Below are 27,646 nucleotides of genomic sequence, written 5' to 3'. Positions count from 1 at the left end.
TGGTGGCCAGAGGCGCCACCAAAGCGGGGTGAGCCAGAGGCTACGTCCCCGCACCAGAGCCGCCACCGTAGATAGATGTCCACCCAGACCCTCCCCTATAGGTTCAGGTTTTGCAGCCGGAGTCCGCACCTTTTTGGGGGGGGGGTCTTCTTAGAGAGTCTTTTTTATGTCTCTTTTTGGTTTGGTCAGGGTGTGATTTGGTCTTTGACCATTTTTAGGGCCTTCCTCTCACACCGCCTGGGATAGAGGTCCTCAATGGCAGGGAGCTCGGCCCCAGTGATCTACTTGGCGGTATGCAATACCCTCTGTAGCGCCTTGTTGTCGAATGCCAAGCAGTTGCCATACAAAGCGGTGATGCAGCCAGTCAAGATGTTCTCAATGGTGCAGCTGTAAAACTTTTTGAGGATCTCAGGGTCCATGCCAAATCTTTTGAGCTTCCTGTGGGGAAATAGGCATTGTCGTGCCCTCTTCACGACTGTGTTGGTATGTTTGGACCATGATAGGTCCTTAGTGATGGGGACACTGAGGAACTTGAAGCTCTCGACTAGCTCCACTACAGCCCTGTCAAAGTGAATGGGGGATGCCCATGCCCTCCATTTCCTGTAGTCTATGATCAGCTCCTTTGCTGACTTTGAGGGAGAGGTTGTTGTCCTGGCACCACATTGCCAGGTCTCTGACCTCCTGCCTGTAGGCTGTCTTATCGTCATCGGTGATCAGGCCTATCACCGTCGTGTTGTCGGAAAACGTAATGATGGTGTTGGAGACGTGCACGGCCAAGCAGTCATGGGTGAACAGGGAGTACAGGAGGGGACTAAACATGCACCCCTGAGGGGCCCCCGTTTTCAGGGTCAGTGTGGCGGATGTGTTGTTGCCTATCCTCATCACCTGGGGGCGGCCCACCAGGGTGTCTGGGATATGATGGTGTGATGTGAGCCATGACCAGCCTTTCAAAGCATTTCATGGATACAGATGTGAGTGCTACGGGGCGAGTTCTCTTTACACTAGGACACATACAGAGAGCAAAGAAATTAAACTACAGTATACAACAAAAACTTCTTTGAACAATTTTAACTAAATTTAAGGTTAGATTCATATGATATTTTGAGTGTAAGATCAAGCTGATAAACAACAATGACATTTTTTCACAGCATTTTTTTGTTCATATCTACCTAGGGTGCCATCCTCAGGAGGACACTGTATATACTGGAACCAACATACAGATCGCATTCCCAGTTCTCCAGAAGTTGCATTGCATGCGCACCATGGCGTTCTCCCCATAAGAATCAGGACAGTGAATCATTTCACTGGGTTTTAGTCAAATTCTACGAAAAACCAGCAATCTGTTGTGTTTTGGGGGTTTTTCAACAACAATAAATAAATGTAAAATGTAATGATATCATAAAATCGCAAGGATAAAAAAGACAATCCATTGCTGTTGAACCAGCCTTCGTTAAAGTAGGCTTAGGCGAAGGGTAACCTACAGAGGGCTTGGGTTTAAAAAATATGAAACGGAAAACAAACCTTTTATTACAGGAAAATAACTTATAAATACGAGGTTCACCAGTATTTACCGAGATCCTCATCTCTTGTTTCATGATGGACATGGACACATGTAGCCTACATCATGGAGGGGTTTTTACGCACGTCTAAACATGGTTAAAATAATGTAAGCCTGCCTACAATACATAGATAAAAAAAGGACTGTCCTCTCACTGTTTTTCCCCTCTCAAACTTGATATTTTATTAAAGCTTTATTGATTAAGATTTATTTCCAAGTGGTTGGACTTGACTAGCCTACTTGATTACATTGGGCAGGACAAAAATAAAACAGCCTTCATTGAGAGGAGGAGAGGCTATTCTTGGTTTTGAATCAAACAAAACAAAAGTTTTATGTTTGTAAATACAAAGTAGCCTACACAAGTACCAAAAGCACATCTTGTTACATGCGCATATGGGCAGTGCACGCCCTGACTGGTTAGGCTGCATTTCCGCTGTCAAAATTCACGCCATAACCAACTGTGTTGCCACTAAAATCACTTAAATATCCCAACCAGTGCTGCCTGAAATTTGCATTTTGGATCATGTTTTAAGGTCACATCTCAAATATTTCCATCCCTCCCATCTGAGTGCAAGCAAGCTGATGTTAGACAGGTAAATTGCCGAACCTGGCATTAGGGCTGGAAAATACCAGTGTGCCAGTTTGTACATGAGAAAATTCCAAACTAATGTGCATTTGACACTAGCACTGCCTTAATTCCAGCTGAAAATAGAGCCCTGGGTCAGGGAAAAGGTTGGAAATGTCAGTGAAGACACTTGCCAGCTGGTCAGTGCATGCTCTGAGTACGCGTCCTGGTAATCTGTCTAGCCCTGTGGCCTTGTGAATGTTAACCTGTTTAAAGGTCTTACTCACATTGGCTACCGAGAGCGTGATCACACAGTCATCTGGAAAAGCTGGTGCTCTCATGCATGGTTAAGTGTTACTGGCCTCGAAGCCAGCATAGAAGGTATTTCGCTCATCTGGTAGGCTTGCGTTGCTGGACAGCTCGCGGCTAGGTTTCCATTTGTAATCTGTGATAGTTTGCAAGCCCTGTCACATCCAACAAGCTTCAGAGCCTGGATATGGGCCCTGCTCGGGATAATCAATATGTCCTTCGCCCCCGACTCATTGAAGTAGAAGTCCTCATCCAAATCAAGGTTAGTGATAGCTGTTCTGATGTCCAGAAGCTCTTTTCGGTCATCACTTTCTATTATTCATTTTACCCTCTGAAGAGCAAACCAAAACTTGAAGGGCATTGTGCATAACACAGTAGTGAGGACTTTGTGTTTGTTACAAGTTAGGTCTGTCAATTCATCCATTGTTCATTATTAAACAATTGAGTGCTCCTATTGGATATGCCTGGATGGTGGATCGTAAAGGTGACTAGTATATTCCACATACAGATGTTCTAAGATAACAGCCAGAGGGAAAGAGTCTCTCCTAAAGTACATTGGTTTCTGATATTTGCCATCACCAAGGACTTCCTATTTCACATGCTGACTCAACTCGCTTCTGATTGGCCAGAGAGCTAAATCACTTGCAATGCAATTGGCTGAGAGCAGTTTCACATGGGCTGCCACATGCACTCTCCATGCACAGCACTTCCCAGAGCTCTGGGTCATGCTGGATTTATAATCATGAAACTCTTGATGAACATGAACTGGCAAGTAAGGCATCATCACAATGATTTCACCCTTCAGGAATTTTCATTAAGCAAACACATACAAAAGGCAACATCGTCAGCTTTGTCATAAACATCCTCATTTGTTCAGTTGTCCTTTCTCTTAAAAATACAAGTTCAAGACTTATAAGACTTATCTAGGTTTTGAGTTCTGTTTTTCTTACAAAGTTATATAATGTTTTGTGAGATTGACTTGCTGTGACACACCAAAAACATGAATGGGAGAGGTGGTGACTACTAGAGCCTGAGGCAAGTTATATTGCAAAACAAGAAAGTAATTAGTGGAACAGAAAGTAAAGGCAAAATGAGAACCAAAATCCCCCTTCACCACCACTCTGTCACAGAAACAGAGTTCTTTGAAATTCCCCAAGAGTGAAAACTCCAAGCCAACCAGACAAAACAACAGTTAAACTCCAACATGTGTCACTGAGAAATAGTGGCTTCTCGAGTGTTCTCCGTTAGCTGACCTAAAGTGTTTTTTTGGTTTTGGTGTCCAAGAGAACTCTCTCTACGAAGCCCACACCCATACCAGATGCCATCCTGTTCACCTCTGTAGTCTAGGCCATGCACACCTCAAGGTGATTCTGCAATCTGCGAAGACAACCAAGACTCATACAGTAAAACCATTAGTGTGTTTACTTCGTGTCTCAATCTCTTTTGCCTACGGCCAAAGAAATCTATGAAACTCGAGACATGCTCCAAACTGTAAGGAGCCAAGCAAGTGTCTGGGACATGGCAGCCAATGGGAGACTGGATGAACAACTCCCCTTAACCAATCAGAGCTCTAATAAAGAGAATCTGCAATGCCTTTAGCTACCTGAGATAAGGATGAAACTTCCCATGCTGTTTTTCCTCCAATTACCTCACAAGACTCACCAATCATATACAGTTGAATTCGGAAGTTTACATACACCTTATCCAAATACATTTAAACTCAGTTTTTCATTATTCCTGACATTTAACCCTAGTAAAAATTCCCTCTTAGGTCAGTTAGGATCACCACTTTATTTTAAGAATGTGAAATGTCAGAATAATAGTAGAGAGAATGATTTATTTCAGCTTTTATTTTTTTGTATCACATTCCCAGTGGGTCATACGTTTACATACACTCAGTTAGTATTTGGTAGCATTGCTTTTAAATTGTTTAACTTGGGTCAAATATTTCGGGTAGCTTTCCACAAGCTTCCTACAATAAGTTGGGTGAATTTTGGCCCATTCCTCCTGACAGAGCTGTTGTAACTGAGCTAGTTTTGTAGGCCTGCTTGCTCACACATGCTTTTTCAGTTCTGCCCACACATTTTCTATAGGGTTGAGGTCAGGGCTTTGTGATGGTCACTCCAACACCTTGACTTTGTTGTCCTTAAGCCATTTTGCCACAACTTTGGAAGTATGCTTGGGGTCGTTGTCCATTTGGAAACCCATTTGAGACCAATCTTTAACTTCCTGACTGATGTCATGAGATGTTGCTTCAATTTATCCACATAATATTCCTCCCCCATGATGCCATCTATTTGGTAAAGTGCTCCAGTCCCTCCTGCAGCAAAGCACCCCACAACATGATGCTGCCAACCCGTGCTTCCGGTTGGGATGGTGTTCTTCGGCTTGCAAGCCTCCCCCTTTTTCCTCCAAACATAACGATGGTCATTATAGCCAAACAGTCCTATTTTTATTTCATCGGACCAGAGGACATTTCTCCAAAAAGTATGATCTTTGTCCCCATGTGCAGTTGCAAACCAAAGTCTGGCTTTTTTATGGCGGTTTTGGAGCAGTGGCTTCTTCCTTGCTGAGCAGCCTTTCAGGTTATGTTGATATCGGACTCATTTTACTGTGGATATAGATACTTTTGTACCTGTTTCCTCCAGCATCTTCACAAGGTCCTTTGCTGTTGTTCTGGGATTGATTTGCACTTTGCGCACCAAAGTACGTTCATCTCTAGGAGACAGAACGCGTCTCCATCCTGAGCGGTATGACAGCTGCATGGTCCCATGGTGTTTATACTTGCCTACTATTGTTTGTACAGATGAACGTGGTACCTTCAGGCGTTTGGAAATTGCTCGGCTGATTTCTTTTGATTTTCCCATGAGGGCAAGCAAAGAGGCACTGAGTTTGAAGGTAGGCCTTGAAATACATCCACAGGTACACATCCAAATGACTCAAATGATGTCAATTAGCCTATCAGAAGCTTCTAAAGCCATTTTCCAAGCTGTTTAAAGGCACAGTCAACTTAGTGCATGTAAACATCTGACCCACTGGAATTGTGACACAGTGAATTATAAGTGAAACAATCTGTCTGTAAACAATTGTTGGAAAAATTACTTGTCTCATGCTCAAAGTAGATGTCCTAACCGACTTGCCAAAACTATAGTTTGTTAACAAGAAATGTATTGAGTGGTTGAAAAATGAGTTTTAATGACCCCAATCTAAGTGTATGTAATCTAAGTGTATGTAAACTTCCAACTTCAACTGTAAATAGGCTTTCTTACATCGTTAACATTTTTATAAGGATAGTGATGTTGTTTGTAGAGTTGTCATATATCTTTCTAAAAGTCAAATCTAGAACTCTGAATTGTATTCCAAGATGTGAATTGACCCTCTGTTTTTAATCCCATTTGACTGCTCGTGAATTTGGCACTGTGACAGTGATTGCAGGTGTAAAAATACTTTATCCTACAGTATGCCAGGGCCTCAGAGCACTAATGAGCACTGTATAAAATTAGCCCCCACTAATCTAAGGATTTCAATGGCTTAATCAACAAGCTGCTATCTGACAGTGTGCACACTTGCCCTGTCCCTGTAAAGACATTACAGCACCTTTTAAGTATGGAATGGATGGCTCAGCAATCATTTGCAATGCTTGCATTAACATATGCACATTTAAAATAGAATTATATATATTATATATATTAAATTATATCATATGAATATTGTCTGGCGGTGCGGGAAGCACTAGCTAGCTTTACACGTATTGTCCTGGGGTTCAATGGAGTGGAGTGTCTTCTGTGACACAATTCTCAGATGAGTTTCCTGAAAGGCACAGTGTACAAAACATTAGGAACACCTGTTCTTTCATGACATAAACTAACCAGGTGAATCCAGGCGATATCTATGATCCCTTATTGAGGAGACACGTTAATAAATAAGGATATTTAAGCCTTGAGACAATTGAGACATGGATTGTGTATGTGTGCCATTCAGAGGGTGAATGGGCAAGACAAAAGATTTAAGTGAATTTGAGCAAGGTATGGTAGTAGGTGCCAGGCGCACCAGTTTGAGTGTGTGAAGAACTGCAACGGTGGGTTTTTCACACTCAACAGTTTCCCATGTATCAAGAATGGTCCACCTCTCAAATGACATCCAGCCAACTTGACTCAACTGTTGGAAGCATTGGAGTCAACCTGGCAATGAATTGAGGCTGTTCTGAGGGCAAAAGGGGGTGTAACTCAATATTAGGAAGGTGTTCCTAATGTTTTATACACTCAGGGGTCCTTTATTTCTTTTGACGACCCAAAAGCACACCACTCACAGAACTGCTTTATTTGATGAATTTGGTTTGCTCATAGACAGAGGATTCACTGTCTCATGTATGTTATACTTATTACTCTATAACGACTGAGCTTTAGGGAAAAAAGAACCGTGTTTCTTATAAGATCCTGAGATAGGCTTCTTTACTGGACCTATAAACTGAAGTGGATTTTTATACATTTATAACCACGTAATTTCTGCGTATATCTCAATACATGTATTTTTCATTGATTACGGACAGAATAATTTTCACAACTGTCTCAGAAATATAATCCATTTTGTTCTTGAGGATTCTTATCTTGCCAACTGGGTGAAAGGGAAGATGGTAATGAGATCAGTCTAGATGGGGCTACTCAGTAAGCCCTGTTTTGATATAATTCTCTCAGAAAGATCCCAGAACAGGCCTCATATTACGTCCTCTTGTCGCAGGACATGACCTTGTTTGTTCCACCTCTTGGCTTCGCTTGGCATTGAACATTCCAAAACAAACACATTTACACCACATGTTGCATGTCTCCCAGAGTGCCAGGATAAAAAAATATTTAAGAGAAATGTTGATGTCGCTGGCTCCCCAGCAGGTGATGGAAACTGGAGAACAGGTTTATCCTCTCACCTTTGTTCCACATGGCGTAATGTAACGTAAAAGGCTCATCAGGCCAATTTTCCCACTCACACTGTACACATACTGTACTCCCAGCTCATGCTGCTCCACAGTACATTCAGTTCCATTTGTGATGCTAAAGATATGCCTCTTCAGAATGCAGAGATTCTAATACTGCTTGATTCAAAGTTGTTTGTTTTTGTAGCATTTAAGGGCCAATCCGCAGTTGAAACATTAACAAAGTGGACACCACGCCTCTGTTTTGGTCAAAAGCTGAGGGATGGGGCTGGAGAAAATGTAACTACTCTCAAATTCATAGACTGCGCTGTGGATGCAAGGACTGACCATCCATGATTAAAAAATATATCGTTTTAACAATTTTCTGAGGCTATACAGGGTTTGTTTACATTTGCTATGTTTACAAAACATTGGAGTCAAACAAGCTTATATTCTGAGTTCTGTTATATTCTTCAAGAATCAACGGCTATATATCATAAATGTATAGGTCCAAAAATGTATGTAGCATCTGCAGATTGCCGCTTTAAGTTGAATTTAGTTATTTCCATAGTCTATAATGCTATAGTTATAGTTATATATATATATTTTTTTTATCCCAGCCGCTGTCCCCGCAGGAGGCATTTTGCCTTTTGGTAGGTCGTCATTGCAAATAAGAATTTGTTCTTTAACTGAGTTGCCTAGTTAAATAAAGGTTCAATAAAAATAAAATAATTCAACTAATAGTTCCACAAAGATCCAAAGGATCTCAAGAAAAACCTTCAAAATAGAGTTCTCGGTTACAAAGGGTTTATGGGATGTAAGGGCATAGTTTGGGGTCAGTGCAAAAACAGCTTAGATGTAAATAGAGCAATCCTAAGCTTTTTTATTTATCCTTTATTTACCTCAGGTGGGTTGTACCAAAAGATTGGTGGGATCAATGACGTCTAACCGAACATTTAACTGTCACATTTCCAAATTACATCGACACTACCTTCTCTCACAAACACAACAAAGTATCCATGACTTGCCTAGTTAAATAAAGGTTAAATATTATATATATATTTTTTAATCCATGGAAATAGCATGAACCTGGATCATAGGATCCAGGTTCATGCTATTTCCATGGATTTAAAAAATATATATATAATATTTAACCTTTATTTAACTAGGCAAGTCATGGTGAGGTGGGGACATGTTGACAAGGTTGGTACTATCATTAAAACAAAGCCAATTGTCATAAGTTGGTGATGAGAGGATAGTAAATGCTCACACATTATGGGGAAGTGGTGATGGAAGGGAGGAGGGCAGGGTTTGACCTGGCCTCACTTGACGCTCCCTCGTGTCTGGTTTCCCCTGTAGTTACCTGGACTGCTATTTTGACAGCTAGGGGTTTGATTGGCCAAGGGGTGAGGGTAAGGAGGTGAGAGGTAGTGGAGTCAAGTCCAAAGGGGAGTCTTGCTCTATTCTAAGAATAGTTGCAGGTGGAGTAAACAACAGTGTTGGGTTGCTAATGGGGTGTCTGTAGGGGCTCACTAGGAGACGGACCAATGGGACTGCTGGGCTATGTTGGTGGACAGAGGAGCCAACAGTTAAATGTAAATGGCCAATGCATTAACCAATGTGTTTTTACATTGCTGACATGATTGTTATCATAGTATACAGTGCATTTGATTTCAGAATTTTCATGTCCACTGTGTAATTGCATTTTGTAAGAAAATTAATTAATAAAGAACAAATTGCATTTTTTTTTAACGTCATATAGTGTGTGGAGTATGCATTTCTATGAACATATATTGTCACCATTATTCCTTTCAATTCCAATCACATTTATTTTCAATACCAGCCATTTGAACCTTACCGCTTCAAATGATAATGGTGCCTTGTGGTGTGCAGGGCCTGCGGGGGTAAGGCATGAAGCTTTCAGCGATGAGTCTCCCGAGTGAAGAGGCTACCTCCGACAGCAAACTGCACAAACCTTGCCACGCTTGATATATTCAACTTTTACCATAGCCAGTTGGCAAGCATGCCACAGTACAAGGTCTCTGCCAGTCAACCTTTTAAAACACATCTGTTGGAGTGACTTTAAACAAAGGGATGGAATGGACATGGCTAAGATTCGAAATAGCAGTGTCGAAAACATGCTCGCACACTTTCATGTTGACACTGCATGGGTGGTAAACACAGGTGAAAGGAAGGGTGGGGGCTTTGGCAGAGAGTTTCCATTTACAAGGCTGGAGACTTCGCAAATCCCGTTATCACATTTTCTAACATGTCTCTCCCCAGAGCATCTGACCAAATTACATGAGGTTTTAGTTCTGGGTTAACCGAGATTACGCTAATGCTAACCGTTCCCTGTCTCCGCTAGGTTTAGGGCCTAAGATTAGAGGTATGCCCTGGCTAGGTCATGCAACGGACAAAGGGAGCGAGGGATCGAGGATTACAACGCTCTCACACTCTTTATTTATAAATTGCTTGTCTATCTGAGTGCACAAATGCAATGCCATGGAAAAAGTTTGAGTTTAGAATGAAAAGCCTCTTCTATATATTTCACCAACCTTAAATGACCTCAGAAATTGTGCACAGAAATCTGAGTGGAAGAAAGTAAGGAGCTGCTCACAAACTAAACTATTTATATTAGCAGATAAGCAGTCCACACAGATAAGGTTTCTGCCTTTGTACTTAGCAAAGTACTGGTTACTCCCAGTGCCCTATATTTCCCATTGAGTAACACTGTTTACAGCACACGCTATGTACGTATATGCAATTACAGGTTTTGTTTTGGGATAAATACATGCAACAGTTTTCTAATGACAGAAATGGGGAAACATAGCAATAGCATGTCGATTTTGGACATCGAGTTGTCCTCTTCATAACCTGGTATGACTATGTGAAAGACGACCATAATGTAACACCGGAGATATCTTTCCACACTCGGCTGAGAAATAGTTTCTGTCATATGCCAATGGAACATAGCGAGACTTCCAGTAGTGATTTTAAGAACTGGCTCTAGTGTTCAATTGATTTTAGGGGGCCTTGATCATTTGCATACATGTCTGAAATAGAGTGCCTTTGGAAAGTATTCAGACCCCTTGACTTTTTCCACATTTTGTTACGTTACAGCCTTATTCTAAAATTGATTAAATAATAAAAATCCTCAGCAATCTACACACAATACTTCATAAAGACAAAGCGAAAACAGGTATGTCGAAATTTTAGCCAATTTTTATACGAATAAAAAAAGATACCTTATTTACATAAGTATTCAGACCCATTGCTATAAGACTCAAAATTGAGCTCAGGTGCATCCTGTTTCCATTGATCATCCTTGAGATGTTTCTACAAATTTATTGGAGTACACCTGTGGTAAATTCAAGGCACGCATCTGTCTATATAACTTCCAACAATTGACAGTGCATGTCAGAGCAAAAACCAAGCCATGAGGTCGAAGGAATTGTCCATAGCGCTTTGAAAGAAGATTGTGTTCAGGCACAGATCTGCGGAAGGGTACCAAAAAAAAGTCTGCAGCATTGAAGGTCACCAAGAACACAGTGGCTTCCATCATTCTTAAATGGAAGTAGTTTGGAACCTCCAAGACTCTTCCTAGAGCTGGCCACCCGGCCAAACTGAGCAATCGGGGGAGAAGGGCCTTGGTCAGGGAGGTGACCATGAACATGATGGTCACTCTGACAGAGCTCTAGAGTTCCTTTGTAGAGATGGGGGAACCTTCCAGAAGGACAACCATCTCTACAGCACTCCACCAATCAGGCGGTCACGTATACTGCCTCCCCAGCCTCTAGGTCATCAGGCTGCTGATTATCCCGCACACCTGTCACCATCGTCAAGTGCACCAGCGCCTCATGACACTCACCTGGACTCCATCACCTCCTTGATTAATTTCCCTATATCTATCACTCCCCTTGGTTCTTTCCTCAGGTGTTATTGACTATGTTTCATGTTGGTGTGTTGTTTGTGTTTCGTGTTTATCATTTTGTTTATTTATTAAAACACTCACTCCCTGTATTTGCTTCCCGACTCTCAGCGCACTCGTTACACAGGCCTTTATGGTAGAGTGGCCAGATGGAAGCCACTCCTCAATAAGAGGCACATGACAGCCCGCTTGGAGTTTGCCAAAAGGCACCTGAAGACTCTCAGGCCATGAGAAACAAGATTCTCTGGTCTGATGAAACCAAGAATGAACTCTTTGGCCTGAATGCCAAACGTCTGGAGGAAACCTGGCACCATCCCTACAGTGAAACGTGGTGGAGGTATCATGCTGTGGGGATGTTTTTCAACAGCAGGGACAAGAAGACTAGTCAAGATTGAGGGAAAGATAAACAAAGGTACAGAGAGATCCTTGATGAAAACCTGCACCAGAACGCTCAGGACCTCAGACTGGGGTGAAATTTCACCTTTCAACAGGACAACGACCCTAAGCACACAGCCAAGACAACGCTGGAGTCTCTGAATGTCCTTGAGTGGCCCAGCCAGAGCCCGGACTTGAACCCTATCGAACATCTCTGGAGAGACCTGAAAATAGCTATGCAGCGACCCTCCCCATCCAACCTGACAGAGCTTGAGAGGATCTGCAGAGAAAAATTTGAGAAATTCCCCAAATACAGGTGTGCCAAGCTTGTAGTGTCATACCCATATATCTGACAAAGGTGCTTCAACAAAGTACTGAGTAAAGGGTCTGAATACATATGTAAATGTGATATTTCAGGTTTTATTTTGAATAAATTTGCAAACATTTCTAAAAACCTGTTTTTGCTTTGTATTTATGGGGTATTCTGTGTAGATTGAAGGTTGATGAGGGAAACAAACAATGTAATACATTTTAGAATAAGGCTGTAACGTAACAAAATGTGGAAAAAGTCAAGGGGCCTGAATACTTTCCGAATGCACTGTACATGTGGGTGGTATCCCCCATTACATAACACTGGATCACTGGTCAGCCAATCGATTGTGAGATAAACAGGGGCTGCTGACAGCTCTGGTGGTGGTCAGTCAGCTACAGAGATATACAGTATATAGCTGTCAAAAGATGGTACTTGTATTCATAAGGCTGGCTCTGGGGGTGGGTTGTGGGGGTAGTAGTTGAATAGTTGGGTTACAGACCAATATCTCTTCTACACTGCAATTATAAAATACTCAGAATCAGGCTGTTTAAATAGCCTTCTGTTGTACCCAAACTACAAAAAATATTTTAGTTGCGCAATTTTACATCTAACTATAGTGTTTGGTGCAGTATTTCGCAAGTATTGTGTTGTGTGGTCTTATGTAAACAAAATCAGAACTACTGGGCAGGTCTGTCTCAATGTCTGTAGATGGGTTAGCTGACAACGTCACGAAAACAATGTGCACACTTCAATTGGGCAGAAGTCCATGTGTTGTTTTGATTTTGGATGGCCAGATAGCTAGCAACAATGACAAGAAACTGCCATGTGGGGAATCTTAATTGGCTCGTTTCATCTTGTTCTTGATATAGCATGTCTTATTTTGAGGTATTTTTACTGATTTCATGTAAACGCTAATATGGCTGAAATTCGCTAGCTAGCTAACCAACAACTGTAACGATGTATTTGAGAAACAGCAAGTGCTCATTGTGCAAGTGTATTTATGTTTTCAATAAACGTTGGAGACAAAATATTTACTTGTTGTCAACAATCTAAGCCAACCCCGTCTGTTTTGCCCCATAGTTGTGCACGCGTCGGTTTTGTTGCTAAACAACCAACCCGTCTATGCTATTGGATAGAGAGCAATCACCACAGCTGTTCACCCCATGTTAGTGGGAAAATGGACATTGTGAAATCAAAATCCAACCTTCATTTACCCATTGTGACGCACGGACAATTCTGTTTTAGACAATACTGACTTTATGACCAAAGTTATAATATTTACACTCTAGTCAATTTTGACTCTAGATGAACTGTTTCTGACTCATATCGATGCCACATACAGTACGCCATTTTCAAAGGGATTCATTGCATTAAGTCCAGGGACTCTGAAGTCTATTTTGTGTGTTCTTATTTAATTGCTTACATATAGACTGAGTATACAAAACATTAGGAACACCTTCTTTATATTGAGTTGCAATTGTTTTTTTTCTGTCAATGACGTTTGGCTTATAGATGTGATGTGATTGGTGTGAAGTCAAATCCAGACTGGCTTCCCTTGAAGTTTGCTAGCAAACGTGCAATCTTTGGACAATAAAATAGATAACCTACACGGAAGATTAAACTACAACGGCACATTCAAAACTGTAATATTTTATGCTTCACGGAGTCGTGGCTGAACGACGACACAATCAACATTCAGCTGGCTGGTTATAAGCTGCACTGGCAGGATAGAACAGCGGCGTCTGGTAAGACAAGGGGCGACGGACTATGTATTTTTGTAAATAACAGTTGGTGCACGATATCTAAGGAAGTCTCGAGCTATTGCTCACCTGAGGTAGAGTATCTCATGATAAGCTGACCACACTATCTACCTAGAGAGTTTTCATCTGGATTTTTCATAGCTGTTTACATACCACCACAGTCAGAGGCTGGCACTAAGACAGCACTGAATGAGCTGCATTCTGCCATAAGCAAACAAGAAAACGCTCACCCAGAGGCAGCGCTCCTACTAGCCGGGGACTTAAATGCAGGGAAACTTAAATCCCTTTTACCAAATGTCTATCAGCATGTTAAATATGCAACCAGAGGAAAAAAATCTCTGGACCACCTTTACTCCAAACACAGAGACGCTTACAAATCTCCCACTCGCCCTCCATTTGGCAAATCTGACCATAATTCTATCCTCCTAATTCCTGCTTACAAGAAAAAATTAAATCAGGAAGCACCAGTGACTAGATCAATAAAAAAAGTGTTCAGATGAAGCAGATGCTAAGCTACAGGACTGTTTTGCTAGCACAGACTGGAATATGTTCCGGGATTCCTCTGATGTCATTGAGGAGTACACCACAACAGTCATTGGCTTTATCAATAAGTGCATCAATGACGTCGTCCCCACAGTGACACAGTACATACATACCCCAACCAGAAGCCATGGATTACAGGCAACATCCGCACTGACCTAAAGGCTAGAGCTGCCGCTTTCAAGGAGCTGGACTCTAACCCGGAAGCTTATAAGAAATCATGCTATGCCCTCCGATGAACCACCAAACAGGCAAAGCGTCAATGCCGGACTAAGATCGAATCATACTACACTGGCTCTGACGCTCGTCGGATGTGACAGGGCTTGCAAATCATTACAGACTACAAAGGGAAGCACAGCCGAGAGCTACCAGACGAGCTAAACTACTTCTATGCTCGCTTTGAGGCAAATAACACTGAAACATGCATGAGAGCACCAGCTGTTCCGGACAAATGACTACTGACCCGTAGCGCTCACGTCTGTAGCCATGAAGTTATTTGAAAGGCTGGCCATGGCTCACATCAACACCATCATCCCAGGAATACTAGATCCACTCTAATTTGCATACCGCCCCAACAGATCCACAGATGATGCAATCTCTATTGCACTCCACACTGCCCTTTCACACCTGGACAAAAGGAACACATATGTGAGAATGCTAGTAATTGACTACAGCTCAGCGTTCAACACCATAGTGCCCTCAAAGCGCATCACTAAGCTAAGGACCATGAGACTAAACACCTCCCTCTGCAACTGGATCATGGACTTGTTGATGGGCCACCCCAAGGTGGTAAGGGTAGGTAACAACACATCCGCCACGCTGATCCTCAACACGGGGGCGCCTCAGGGGTGCGTGCTCAGTCCCCTCCTGTAATCCCTGTTCACTCATGACCGCATGGCCAGGCACGACTCCAACACCATCATTAAGTTTGCCGATGACACAACAGTGGTAGGCCTGACCACCGACAACGACGAGACAGCCTATAGGGAGGAGGTAAGAGACTGACCGTGTGGTGCAAGGACAACAACCTCTCCCTCAACGTGATCAAGACAAAGGAGATGATTGTGGACTACAGGAAAAGGAGGACCGAGCATGCCCCCATTCTCATCGACAGAGCTGTAGTGGAGCAGGTTGAGAGCTTCAAGTTCCTTGGCGTCTACATCACCAACAAACTAACAAGCACACCAAGACAGTCATGAAGAGGGCACGACAAAACCTATTCCCCCTCAGGAGACTGAAAAGATTTGCCATGGGTCCTCAGATCCTCTACAGCTGCACCATCGAGAGCATCCTGACGGGTTGCATCACTGCCTGTTATGGCAACTGCTCGGCCTCCAACCGCAAGGCATTACAGAGGGTAGTGTGTACGGCCCAGTACATCACTGGGGCCAAGCTTCCTGCCATCCAAGACCTCTATACCAGGCGGTGTCAGAAGATGGCCCTAAAAATGTTCAAAGACTCCAGCCACCCTAGTCATAGACTGTTCTCTCTGCTACTGCATGGCAAGCAGTACCGGAGCACCAAGTCTAGGTCCAAGAGGCTTCTAAAAAGCTTCTACCCCAAGCCATAAGACTCCTGTACATCTAATCAAATGGCTACCCAGACTATTAGCATTGCACCCCCCCCTCCTCTTTTACGCTGCTGCTACTCTCTGTTATGATCTATGCATAGTCACTTTAATAACTCTACCTACATGTACAGTTTACCTTGACTAACTGGTGCCCCTGCACATTGACTCTGTACCAGTACCCCTTGTATATAGCCTCGCCATTGTTATTTTACCCTTTAATTATTTGTTACTTCCTTGGTGGGTAATTTCACTGTAAGGTCTACACCTGTCTACATGAAATTTGATTTGATTTTGAGTGGGGAATATGGGTGAAATGCCTTGCATTTCTCAGGACATGCCGAGCATGTTACCAGCTGTGTTCATGCAATGTCCCTGTGACTGGCTTCATAGTTTGAAAAGCTGCTGGGGATAGGGTGAATAATCTGACTGATTTGTAACTCTGCAGGAGTTCAATGCTAATGCTTTGGTGCCTTGATGGAGAACACAATATCTGAGAAAAATATGCTTTGTCGGAGAGGCTTTATTTCAAGGGAAGCAAAATGCTACAAAGCATTAAATATCATTAGAAAGTGTACATTTTTTACATTTTGTCAGTGAAACAGTGTTGTTATTGAAGACTTTGAACAATTGAACTATCCCCAGCAGCTTTTCAACCTAGGAAGCCAGACACAGGGACACTGACAGCTGGCAACATGCTCTGCATGTCCTGGGAAAAGCACCCATATTCCTCACTCAAATTCAAATCAAATTTAATTTGTCACATGCGCTGAATACAACAGGTATAGATAGACCTTACAGTGAAATGCTTACTTACAAGCCCTTAAACAACAATGCAGTTTTAAGAAGAATGCCAACAAAAAAAGTGCCATCCAATGATCACACATGCATATTATTAACAGCTGTGTGCTACAACCTGTTTGAGCATACAGCATTGGTGTTATACACAACCGTTTTCATTTTGAGAATATAATCGAGTAATCTACATTGAAGAAAATGTATACTGTAAATGCAACATGTAAAGTGTTTGTCCCATGTTTCATGAGCTGAAATAAAAGATCCCAGAAATTTTGCATATGGACAAAAGGTGTATTCCTCTCACATTTTGTGCACAAATTTGATTACATCCCTGTTAGTGAGCATTTCTCCTTTGCCAAGATAACCCATCCACCTGAGAGGTGTGGCATATCAAGAAGATGATTAAACAGCATGATCATTGTGGGGACAATAAAAGGATACTCTAAAACGTGCAGTTTTGTGTCACAACACAATTCCACAGATGTCTCAAGTTTTGAGGGAGCTTGCAATTGGCATGCTGACTGCAAGAAAGTCCACGGGAGCTGTTGCCAGGTAATTTAAATGAAATGCTGATGTTACGTCTTTTAATGTTTGTTATCGGTGTCCATTCTGGTCAGCTGACAGAGTTATCTATGCAGCCCCTCACCACATCTCATCTTTAGGGAGCCATGCCCTCTGCACATCATCCCCACATTAAAAAATACTATAGTTTAATATAGAATTCTACAGTTTTTAATTTTACCTTTATTTTACTAGGCAAGTCAGTTAAGAACAAATTCTTATTTTCAATGACGGCCTAGGAACAGTGGGTTAACTGCCTGTTCAGGGGCAGAACGACAGATTTGTACCGTGTCAGCTCGGAGATTTGAACTTGCAACCTTCCGTTTACTGGTCCAACACTCTAACCACTAGGCTACCCTGCCGCCCTGTAGAACACTATACTACACACTGTAGTGTCCCTCGATCATGTGTAGAATATGATAGTAAATACTACAGTATTATCCCCCACAAGCTCTGTAGTAAGTACCACAGTAATGTCCGCAAAAACACTACAGTTCGCAAAAACACACACAACAGATCCACCACTTCTTAAACTTGCTTGCAATTAAAATGACAGATCTATAACTCATATTTCTATGTGAATTTGGTCAGGTCGCCCAAAAAGTTACATATTGCAGCTTTAACTGTAAATACTACAATATTAGTCCGCAAAAACACTACAGTGTATAATATATATATATAATATATATATATATATATATATATATATGTATAATACTACAGTGAATAATATATTATTTATAACATTTCCTATAGTATATTTTAATGTGGGTAGCTCTGTTATCTGCTGTTGATATTTCTTCCACAGCCACCACATTAACCATACCCACTCATTAAGTTCAGAATGGGCAAGTAATGGTGACTCAATGGAGTGGAACAATCTCAAGGGAAACAGCCATTAACCAATATGCGTGGGTGGGTTTTTCAACCATTTCAGTTCGCCATCTGCTACTCCTTTGGTCAACCATTAACTTTGGGAATGTTTCCAGAAGGTGGACATTACAGTTTTTTTTTTCAAATCTGTCCTATGCCACCCTCATCCTTTGACCACAGGGAAGTTGTGTACACCTGTACATGCAACTACCCACCCATGACATATGGCCAAACCAAACAGTTTGCCCATGTACATTAGTGCAGATGTTGGCAAAATGGCAACGGAAAAGCATGGCACGGCATGAGGATGGGCACTTCTACTACTAATGTAGCTAGTCGGTGTGCCCTCACAGAGCTGTGTGAGGCCATGTGTCCACAAACGTGAGGGGATCCTGAATGGATACGAGGGATGGGCCCAGGAAACAAATTTGTTAAGGTTTCCCCAGGGCATGTGACCGGTGACCCTATGACGTCTGAAGAGTCAGGCCTTGCGGATCTCATCTTAGGATCAACCCTATATGTTCAGACAGAAAGTGAAATTGAAGCATAGGCTTCAGAGGTTAAGTCAGAGAAGAGAGGGGGTGGAGCTGCTGGACAGAAGATAAGCGACGGCCCTTATCGCTCTACCCACAGGAGCACTCAGGCACGTCAGCACCGAAAGAAAAGAGAATATGCTTAGGAAAAATGACCCCTGTTCATGCTTCTCAGTCTTGACTGAATCCATCACTAACTAGACAAGGGCACAAACAATTAAGGAGTCCTCTCCAAACTCCATATCTGCCTGTCTCCCTCAATCAAGCGTTAAAAGGCCAAATTACCAAAATATTCTGGCCACAGGCTTGTAGGATAACCATCGCATTCAGGTAATATAAGCAAGATTACATGACTTTGGATTCCCACGCTAGACAGACAAAAAGGAGAAAACATCTCATTTGGGACATAAACTCAGCAAAAAAAGAAATGCCCCCTTTTCAGGACCCTGTTTTTCAAAGATAATTCATAGAAATCCAAATAACTTCACAGATCTTCATTGTAATGGGTTTAAAACACTGTTTCCCATGCTTGTTCAATAAACCATAAACAATTAATGAACATGCACCTGTGGAATGGCCGTTAAGACACTAACAGCTTACAGACGGTAGGCAATTAAGGTCACAGTTATGAAAACTTAGGACACTAAAGTGACCTTTCTACGGAACCTGAAAAACACCAAAAGAAAGATGCCCAGGATCCCTGCTCATCTGTGTGAACGTGCTACAGGCATGCTGCAAGGAGGCATGAGGACTCAAGATGTGGCCAGGGCAATAAATTGCAATGTCCGTACTGTGAGACACCTAAGACAGCGCAACAGGGAGACAGGACGGACAGCTGATCGACCACATGTAACAACACCTGCACAGGATCTGTACATCCGAACATCACACCTGGGGGACAGGTACATGATGGCAACAACAACAGCCCGAGTTCCATTAGTGCTCAGACTGCCCGCAATAGTATGAGAGACGCTGGACTGAGGGCTTGTAGGCCTGTTGTAAGGTCCTCACCAGACATCACTGGCAACAACGTCACCTATGGGCACAAACCCACGGTAGCTGGACCAGACAGGACTGGCAAAAAGTGCTCTCCTCTGAAGAGTTGCGGTTTTGTCTCACCACGGGTGATGGTCAGATGTTGTCGTGTTTATCGTCGAAGGAATGAGTGTTACACCGAGGCCCGTACTCTGGAGCAGGGTCGATTTGGAGGTGGAGGGTCCGTCATGGTCTGGGGTGGTGTGTCACAGCATCATCGGACTGAGCTTGTTGTCATTGCAGGCAATCTCAACGCTGTGCGTTACAGAGAAGACATCCTCCTCCCTCATGTGGTACCCTTCCTGCAGACTCATCCTGAGATGACCCTCCAGCATGACAATGCCACCAGCCATACTGCTCGTTCTGTGCGTTATTTCCTGCAAGACAGGAATGTCAGTGTTCTGCCATGGCCAGCGAAGAGCCCAGATCTCAATCCCATTGAGCACGTCTGGGACCTATTGGATCGGAGGGTGAGGGCTAGGGACATTCCCCTCGGAAATGTCCGGGAACTTGCAGGTGCCTTGGTGGAAGAGTGGGGTAACAATCTCACAGCAAGAACTGGCAAATCTGGCAGTCCATGAGGAGGAGATGCACTGCAGTACTTAATGCAGCTGGTGGCCACACCAGATACTGACTGTTACTTTTGATTTTGACCCCCCCTTTGTTCAGGGACACATTATTCAATTTCTGTTAGTCACATGTCTGCGGAACTTGTTCAGTTTATGTCTCAGTTGTTGAATCTTATGTTCATACAAATATTTACACGTTAAGTTTGCTGAAAATAAATGCAGTTGACAGTGAGGACATTTCTTTTTTTGCTGAGTTTAGTATTATAAGGTGAAATGGTAAAAACCTGGGGACAGGTGTTCTTTTAATCTCCCTCTATTTACAAAACATAATTGGGATCACTAGACATGGAGGTAACTTGAAAGGATAAAAGTACAAGCTTCCCAAAGACAAGAGGTCACAAACTCAATAGTGTATGCACCATGTATGCATTGCAGTTGGTAAGGGAAGTTTTTAAAGCGCAATCGGATTGAATCCTGGTTCAAGTATATTTGCTCTCGTTATTGTGGGTCTCTTGAAATATTGTACCCGATTTTAGTTCTGAAAAGGTGCTACCTCCAATAGTCGTGAAGCTGTAGTTACACAAGTTCAATAAAAATAAAGTCAGTATGACTGGTTATAAAATGGAATTTGGTGAAACCGAAGGTTTCAGAACCAGTGTAAATACTAGGGGCAGAACTCAATCCATATCGCAGATCTGCATTAAAAAAAAAAAATCCCATTGCGCCGTAAAATTGAGCTATTACGAGGATTTTTCTGCAATACAGATTGAATCCCACCCTAGACTTTTAATTAAAATTCCCTTTCAGCGAAGGGATCGTCTCTATAAGCAATTGTGGCCTCGTACCATTAACACTTGGCTAAACCGTAATGATTGTAGGTTGTCGTCATGCACATTAGATTTGTACCACAAGACAAATTAATTCCAACTTTTTATTAATAGATACTAACCCATAGGGTCTCACAAAAACAAAATTTCATTTATGATCTGCACAAAATATAAAAGATGCATTGCATATGTGTCCTCACAGATCAGTCTTAAGTCATTCAGTTGAGGGCCTGCTTAGGCATCCCACAGTGCAACACTGTCTAGGAGAAACCAAATATGTTGACAATAATATTCACATATCAACGTCTGATAGCATGTGCGAGGAGTTAAGCCTAAATACACCTGTTTGGCTTAGTGATTCAGCCCCCATTTGGAATAAGAAACCATTTGAGCCCTTGCCATAATATATTGAAGTTTGTTTTGGACACTCAAACATAACATTTCTCTCTCAACAGAAACAAATCTAAACCAGGAGATCTCCTGTAGGCAGTTACAGAGCAATAGAATCAACATTTTCAAAAACACTGGTACAGAAAAATATATGGACTCGGCACGATTGTCTTGGGAGAATATATCTCTCTCTCAACATGTCGCAATTATCAAAAGCAACAAATATTCTCTTAACATCAGTCTGTCAAACAAACTCCATAATAAAATTGCTTACTTTCATTTTAGAAATAAACAAAATATGGTTGCTCAGATGAAATCCCAATTTTCATGAAATACAGGAATTATAAGAATTGACTACACACTATGAAGGACGGACACCCAACAAGCAAAGAGCTTATTCATAATCAGTTGGGGACTTGTCAACGTGTGCTTGGCCCCGGTGGGAAACTAATGGACAAGACATCGCAAACCACAAGGTCTGCAGTGGCACGTTCAGAAACCGGAACAGCAACAGAACAAGATCAGCTTAGATGGCGCAGCAAAGATTGCCGACAGCGCAGGCACAAGAACTCTTCAGCTTCTTGCCCTTCACATCCTCTTCCTTTCTCGATGCAGGGCCAGCTCCGATATCCGCCACATCACTTCTCAAAGTCCGTCCAACACTTCTCCATAAGTAGTTTGGCTCTTCTACTCAATTGAGCTAAGTGCCGAAAGTGGCCCTTGTGCAGTGGACCAGAGTTCTGGAAACTACAAGGTAGTTCAGCAGACCTGCAGCATGTGAGCGTTGCCACTGAACTCCTCATCAACCTGAAACATATGAGACACTTTGTTAGATCACCTGCTCATCAATTCAATCACCCTTCAACTAGTGCCATCATGGAGATATCACTTAATCACTCTGCATTTATTTTCGAGACACTCACCTCAGAGTAGGCAGGCAGGTTCGGGAACTGGAACGCAGAGGCGTGCATGAAGATGGGGCTGTCGTCACCATCGTAGTCATTCAGAAGGGGCGTGAGGGGCTGGTCCAGGCGGCAGTCACGTGTGACGTCACAGTAGCTGGGGGGAGCAGAAGGCATGCGCAGGGACACCCAGCTGGCTGAGGCGTTGCTGACCGAGCCATCTGTGCTGCTCATGCTGTTGGTGCGGCTTCCCAGGCCGGCTGTGCCGATGACCAGCGGCAGCTCCAGGATCAGCTTTTCGCTGCCTGGGATGTGCATGTAGATCTGGAGGTCGGGATAACATTAGAAACCAGACTTGCCGAGTGGCCATTTCAAAAGGCTGCATGTCTAAACTAGTGCGGTCACTTGGCTAATCCCCTTATCAAACTGAAGGCGGATTTACTGATCTGGCGGATTTACAGTAATGACCATAGTATTACAAGCATGTCTATGATGTGTTAGTTTGAAGGTTGATCAATACACTTAATTTCCCCAATGAAAGTTCTTTGCTACTCGAAACGGCTGCTTACCACCAAAGCCATTAGCACTCTGCTATTTTGCTAGTTGGAGGGGATCAAGATGCTCACCATGAGGGCGTACTCTACACGGATGATGTTGCAGCCCAGCATAGAGGGCTTGATCTTGGGCACCCGGATGGTCTTTCCCTGCCAGGCGTCGCACATGCCGGAGATGATGTGGTTGCCGCGCACAGAGGAGAGCTTCTGCCGGAAGACCTTGGTCCTGCCATTGGCCTGGTAGGTGTGCTTGGAGATGATGGCCGCCTTGGGGACCACAATCCGTGAGCAGGTGTTCTCAAACTTGGCGCAGATGCAGATGTCTTCACCCTCACAGAACCCCTTGCGGTCAATCTTGGCATTCAGGGATACCTGGCCATCAGGAATGAACATGCAGGTGACCTTCTTCTCCTTCATGCCACCTGTAGGAGACTAAAGAGAGGACAAGAAAAATAGTGGTTTCACAGGGGCTCACTTGAACAGATGTTTAACCATGTTTTTTAGAGCTCCAATTCAATATCGCTCTTCCTTCATGTCCACATAAATGCCAAGTTAACGTAATAATTTGAAGACTTCTAGGGACAAATCTGTCCATGCTTTAAGGCTTTACAAGGCAGATGCGCAGCATATGACAGACCCGCCCGACCTGAAGCTTTACATCAGGACCCGACTAATCCCACATTTGAAATTATAGTGCAAGGGAAAAGTCTGCGATACAGACTGCTCACTCTTAACTTTTTAGGGATAGGGGGCAGCATTTTCACTTTGGATGAATTGCGTGCCCATAGTCAACTGCCTCCTACTCTGTCCCAGATGCTAAGATATACATATTATTATTACTATTGGATAGAAAACACTGAAGTTTCTAAAACCGTTTGAATTATGTCTGTGAGTATAACCGAACTCATATTGCAGGCAAACTTCCAAACAGGAAGTGGAAATTCTGGGGCTGGTTGATTTTCAACTCATCGCCTATTCACATCCCAGTAAGATATAGATCTGTTCGCACTTCCTACGCCTTCCACGTTCTACTGACTGAAGCCTCTAGTGTGATGTGGGACCAGATGGCAGCTATTTGAGTCAGTGGTCTGGCAGAATGCCAGGTCCTGGTCAGGTGCATTTCTCATGATATCGCCATGCGTTCTATTACTCTGTAGACAAAAACGAATGCTCCAGTTGGAACGTTATTGGATATATATGATAACATCCTGAAGATTGATTCTCTACTTAATTTGACCAGTTTATTCGACCTGGAATATAACTTTGACGTTTTCGTCCCGAGTTCGCATGGACTGGCGCCAGCTTTTGGACATGTGAACTAAACATGTCAGCAAAAGTAGCTAATTGGACACTAGTAATGGACATTATCGAACAAAACAACGATTTATTGCGGAACTAGGATTCCTGGCACTGCATTCTGATGAAAGATCATCAAAGGTAAGGGAATATTTATGATGTAATTTCGTAATTCTGTTGACTCCAACATGGCAGAGAAATATTGTGTACCTCTGAGCGCCTTCTCAGATTATTGCATGGTATGCTTTTTCCATAAAGTTTTTTAAAAATCTGACACAGCGGTTGCATTAAGAACAAGTGTATCTTTAATCATATGTAAAACATGTATCTTTCAAAGTTTATGATGAGTATTTCTGTTATATGACGTGGCTCTCTTTAATTACTCCGGATATTTTGGAGGCATTTCTGAACATGGCGCCTATGTAAACCGAGATTTGTGGATATAAATATGCACATTATCGAACAAAACATAAATGTATTGTGTAACATGATGTCCTATGAGTGTCATCTGATGAAGATTATCAAAGGTTAGTGATTAATTTGATCTCTATTTCTATTGTGTAACATGATGTCCTATGAGTGTCATCTGATGAAGATTATCAAAGGTTAGTGATTAATTTGATCTCTATTTCTGCATTTGTGACTATCTTTGGCTGGGAAAAATGGCTGTGTGTTTTTTTTGGATTTGGTGGTGATCTAACAAATATATGTTGTGTTTTCGCTGTAAAACATTTTAAAAATCGGACATGATGGTTAGATTAAAAAGATTATCATCTTTAATTTGCTGTATTGGACTTGTATGAAAGTTAAATATTTCTAAAAAATATTTTTGAATATCCCGCACTGCCTTTTCAGCTGAATGTTGGGGGGGGCTCGCTAGCAGAAAGTGTGTCCTAGACAGGTTAATGCTTTCAAAATGTCATATGTTGTGTATCAGAAATACTATTAAAAGAGGAGTTTATTTTCAGACTTCCAAGTGGCAAGTTAGCGTGCACCTCAGCTATTTCTACCTTTGCAGTTCAGGCTGCAGTAAGTGAGAGATTAACTCACCAACAGATCTGGTGTGTTCACATCCAGGGGCTCCTCCACCTCAAAGTGTTTCTTGCACTCCAGGGCAGGCTGAGCAGGTCTCTCCATAAAGGCCTTGACGTAGTATTGGACATAGCCAAACTTGCCCTTGTAGGAAGACACAATCTGCCTTTGGGGAAACAAAAATGTAAAGATAAGACAGAGACACAGACCCAGAGAGGAAGATGTATTGTATTGACAATAAAAGAATACAGGCCAATGCAGAGACATACCCTTGCTGGGGGAGCTCAAATCCAAACATGTACTCATACTTGTTGCCAGGTCTAAGGATAACTGAGCCATCATGATCTGAAAATGAAAAAGAAAGCCATTTAATAAAGGTGATTTATCTTGCCAATTCCACTAATCAGGCAAAAGGTTGGTTTATTTTATTTTTACTTTAGACAATCAGCTATGTTAACTTCCTGCCAAGCCTTGTGTTGGGGGGGTTTGCAAAGGACACCATGCCACTCTGCCAAGTATGGTGAAACATGGATACTAAATGCTTGACACCTCATACGGGGATTCCCTGTATCGACTGACCATGCACTGCTCAGTTAATGCTGCCAAAATCTTTTGCGTTGTTCATTCCTTGAAATTCAACTCTAAATCAATGACTCCTCATAAGTAGGGGACACTTTCAGTCTAAATAACAGCTCGGTAAACTAATCTAATAATGTTATTTCACATTAATATGTAATTCAACCCTTAGTGACATTTGAAATGCATGTCAATCACGAAAATGATTTGAGTCACTAACCTTAGCTAGCAAGTTAATCATCATCGACAGCAGCACCAGCTAAACGGGCATCCACATGGCTACACTTGAAAACAAGTTATCATGTTGATTGCTTGGAAGATTTATATGAGGATCTTACCAGCTGGCTGGTCATCAAGTTGAACAACCTCTTCGTATCTCAAGTACTCATTCTCCTCTCGGCATTTCTGCTTTCCTTTGGCATATTCCACCTTTGCGCATCCAACTCCGAGCACTTTCATAGCCGAGACTCTCGTCACCTCAGCTACTTCCACCAGGATCTTCCCGGCTACTTTGTCTCCACTGCAGTAAAAAGTCTTGCTAGGATCGCTGAAAATAACCTCGAAGGTCTTCACTCTCTTTGACATAACAACCATGTTCGCTATTTAATCGATATCCAAGTCGAAGAAGATTTGAACTGCAAGAAGTTCAGAGCTATTCCAATTCTTAGTTTTGTTGTTCAATTAGACTGTCAATATGATTGGGCGAGGTTCAGAGGTCTACGATTGGGATGCAGCGCAAAATGCTTGCTTTGTAGCGTCCGACTAAACTCATATGTTACCTTCTCTCATGTTAACAGCGTGAGCTATAAACCAAGAAGGCGCAGCTTTTATATGTGGAGACCAGCCAGTGATTCACCAGGGTTGTCGATCACCTCAGCTGAGCATGTGGAAGCAGAATGCACAACATGGCTCAGCGCATGCACATCACTGTCATTGGTTGAAAAATATGCTTGTGTCGTCTTTAACCAATCACCACCCGGGAACTGCGCGTGGACACCTCGTGGCTGAGAAGCGAGCGCGAGTGCTCAGCAGTTGTAACGGATGCGGAGGAGTGGCTAGACTAGACGCTTGTCTGGAGAAAAAAATTAACTTCACAAGCCCGGGACAGGAATAAGATAATTAATTTGCCCTCAAATCTATAACGTGATTTAGTATTTTACAGCCCCATCGATTTACATTTTCCATCTTGGTAGTGGATAAATGAGTGTTAATGGCTCTAACTATTGTCAGGTCGTCTTGGGAAAACAATTTGACAGAGTTGTTTGAGGACAAGCTTGCTTTGGAATATTTTTGTAAAACCTTTTGGTCATATTTCTACATAGGCTTGGCCATGCCTTCAGTAGGCTTTCAAGGAAGCACATCGTGATTAGGTTCACAGTCAGACATGTCACTGCACACAACATAGAACTTACAACCATCCCCAAAAATGATCAAAATGAACTACATACATTTTCCTCAGGTTTGTTATTCCATGAAACCAATTTAGAAAAAGTAGCCAGATCTGCATTTTAACGAGATTTATGAGGGGTGATGTTCAGTGTACATCCACTGCTATTATCAAATCAACATCCAAAACGACATATTGATAACTAACATATGGACTCTATAGTTCCCAGCATAGGCTGTAGACCTTGTAATTAAGAAATCATTGGCCCCATGGCTTTGTTTTTTTTCATGCAATTCTAAGTAATTTACATGACAGAAGAGAATAGCTGATTATTTTTTAATAACAGACAAATTACATAAATGAGTGGCAACTATTGACTGACAAACTGAGATCAATTGGTATTGAATTCGTCAGGGCATGGACTCTAAAAGGTATCGAAGCACTCCACCGAGATTTCGGCCCATGTTGATTCCAATGCTTCCCACAGATGTA

The 27,646-nt window shown here is 42.4% G+C and overlaps 1 protein-coding gene across 1 annotated transcript; it reads right to left on the bottom strand.

Annotated features, from left to right (window-relative positions):
• Window positions 1-21,107: 21,107 nt before the first annotated feature.
• LOC112229696 (thioredoxin-interacting protein) lies at window positions 21,108-26,586 on the bottom strand. The gene is made up of 6 exons (XM_024395674.2): window positions 26,106-26,586; window positions 25,461-25,536; window positions 25,210-25,357; window positions 22,936-23,295; window positions 22,331-22,633; window positions 21,108-22,214 (listed from the first exon to the last, which is right to left on the bottom strand). The coding sequence occupies exons 1-6, from the start codon at window positions 26,359-26,361 to the stop codon at window positions 22,167-22,169; spliced, it is 1,191 nt and encodes a 396-aa protein (XP_024251442.1). The 5' UTR covers window positions 26,362-26,586; the 3' UTR covers window positions 21,108-22,166.
• Window positions 26,587-27,646: the final 1,060 nt, after the last annotated feature.

This window comes from Oncorhynchus tshawytscha, linkage group LG31 (assembly GCF_018296145.1).
Source record: "Oncorhynchus tshawytscha isolate Ot180627B linkage group LG31, Otsh_v2.0, whole genome shotgun sequence".
Lineage (NCBI taxonomy): Eukaryota > Metazoa > Chordata > Actinopteri > Salmoniformes > Salmonidae > Oncorhynchus > Oncorhynchus tshawytscha.
This window is presented reverse-complemented; position numbering and strand designations above follow the sequence as displayed.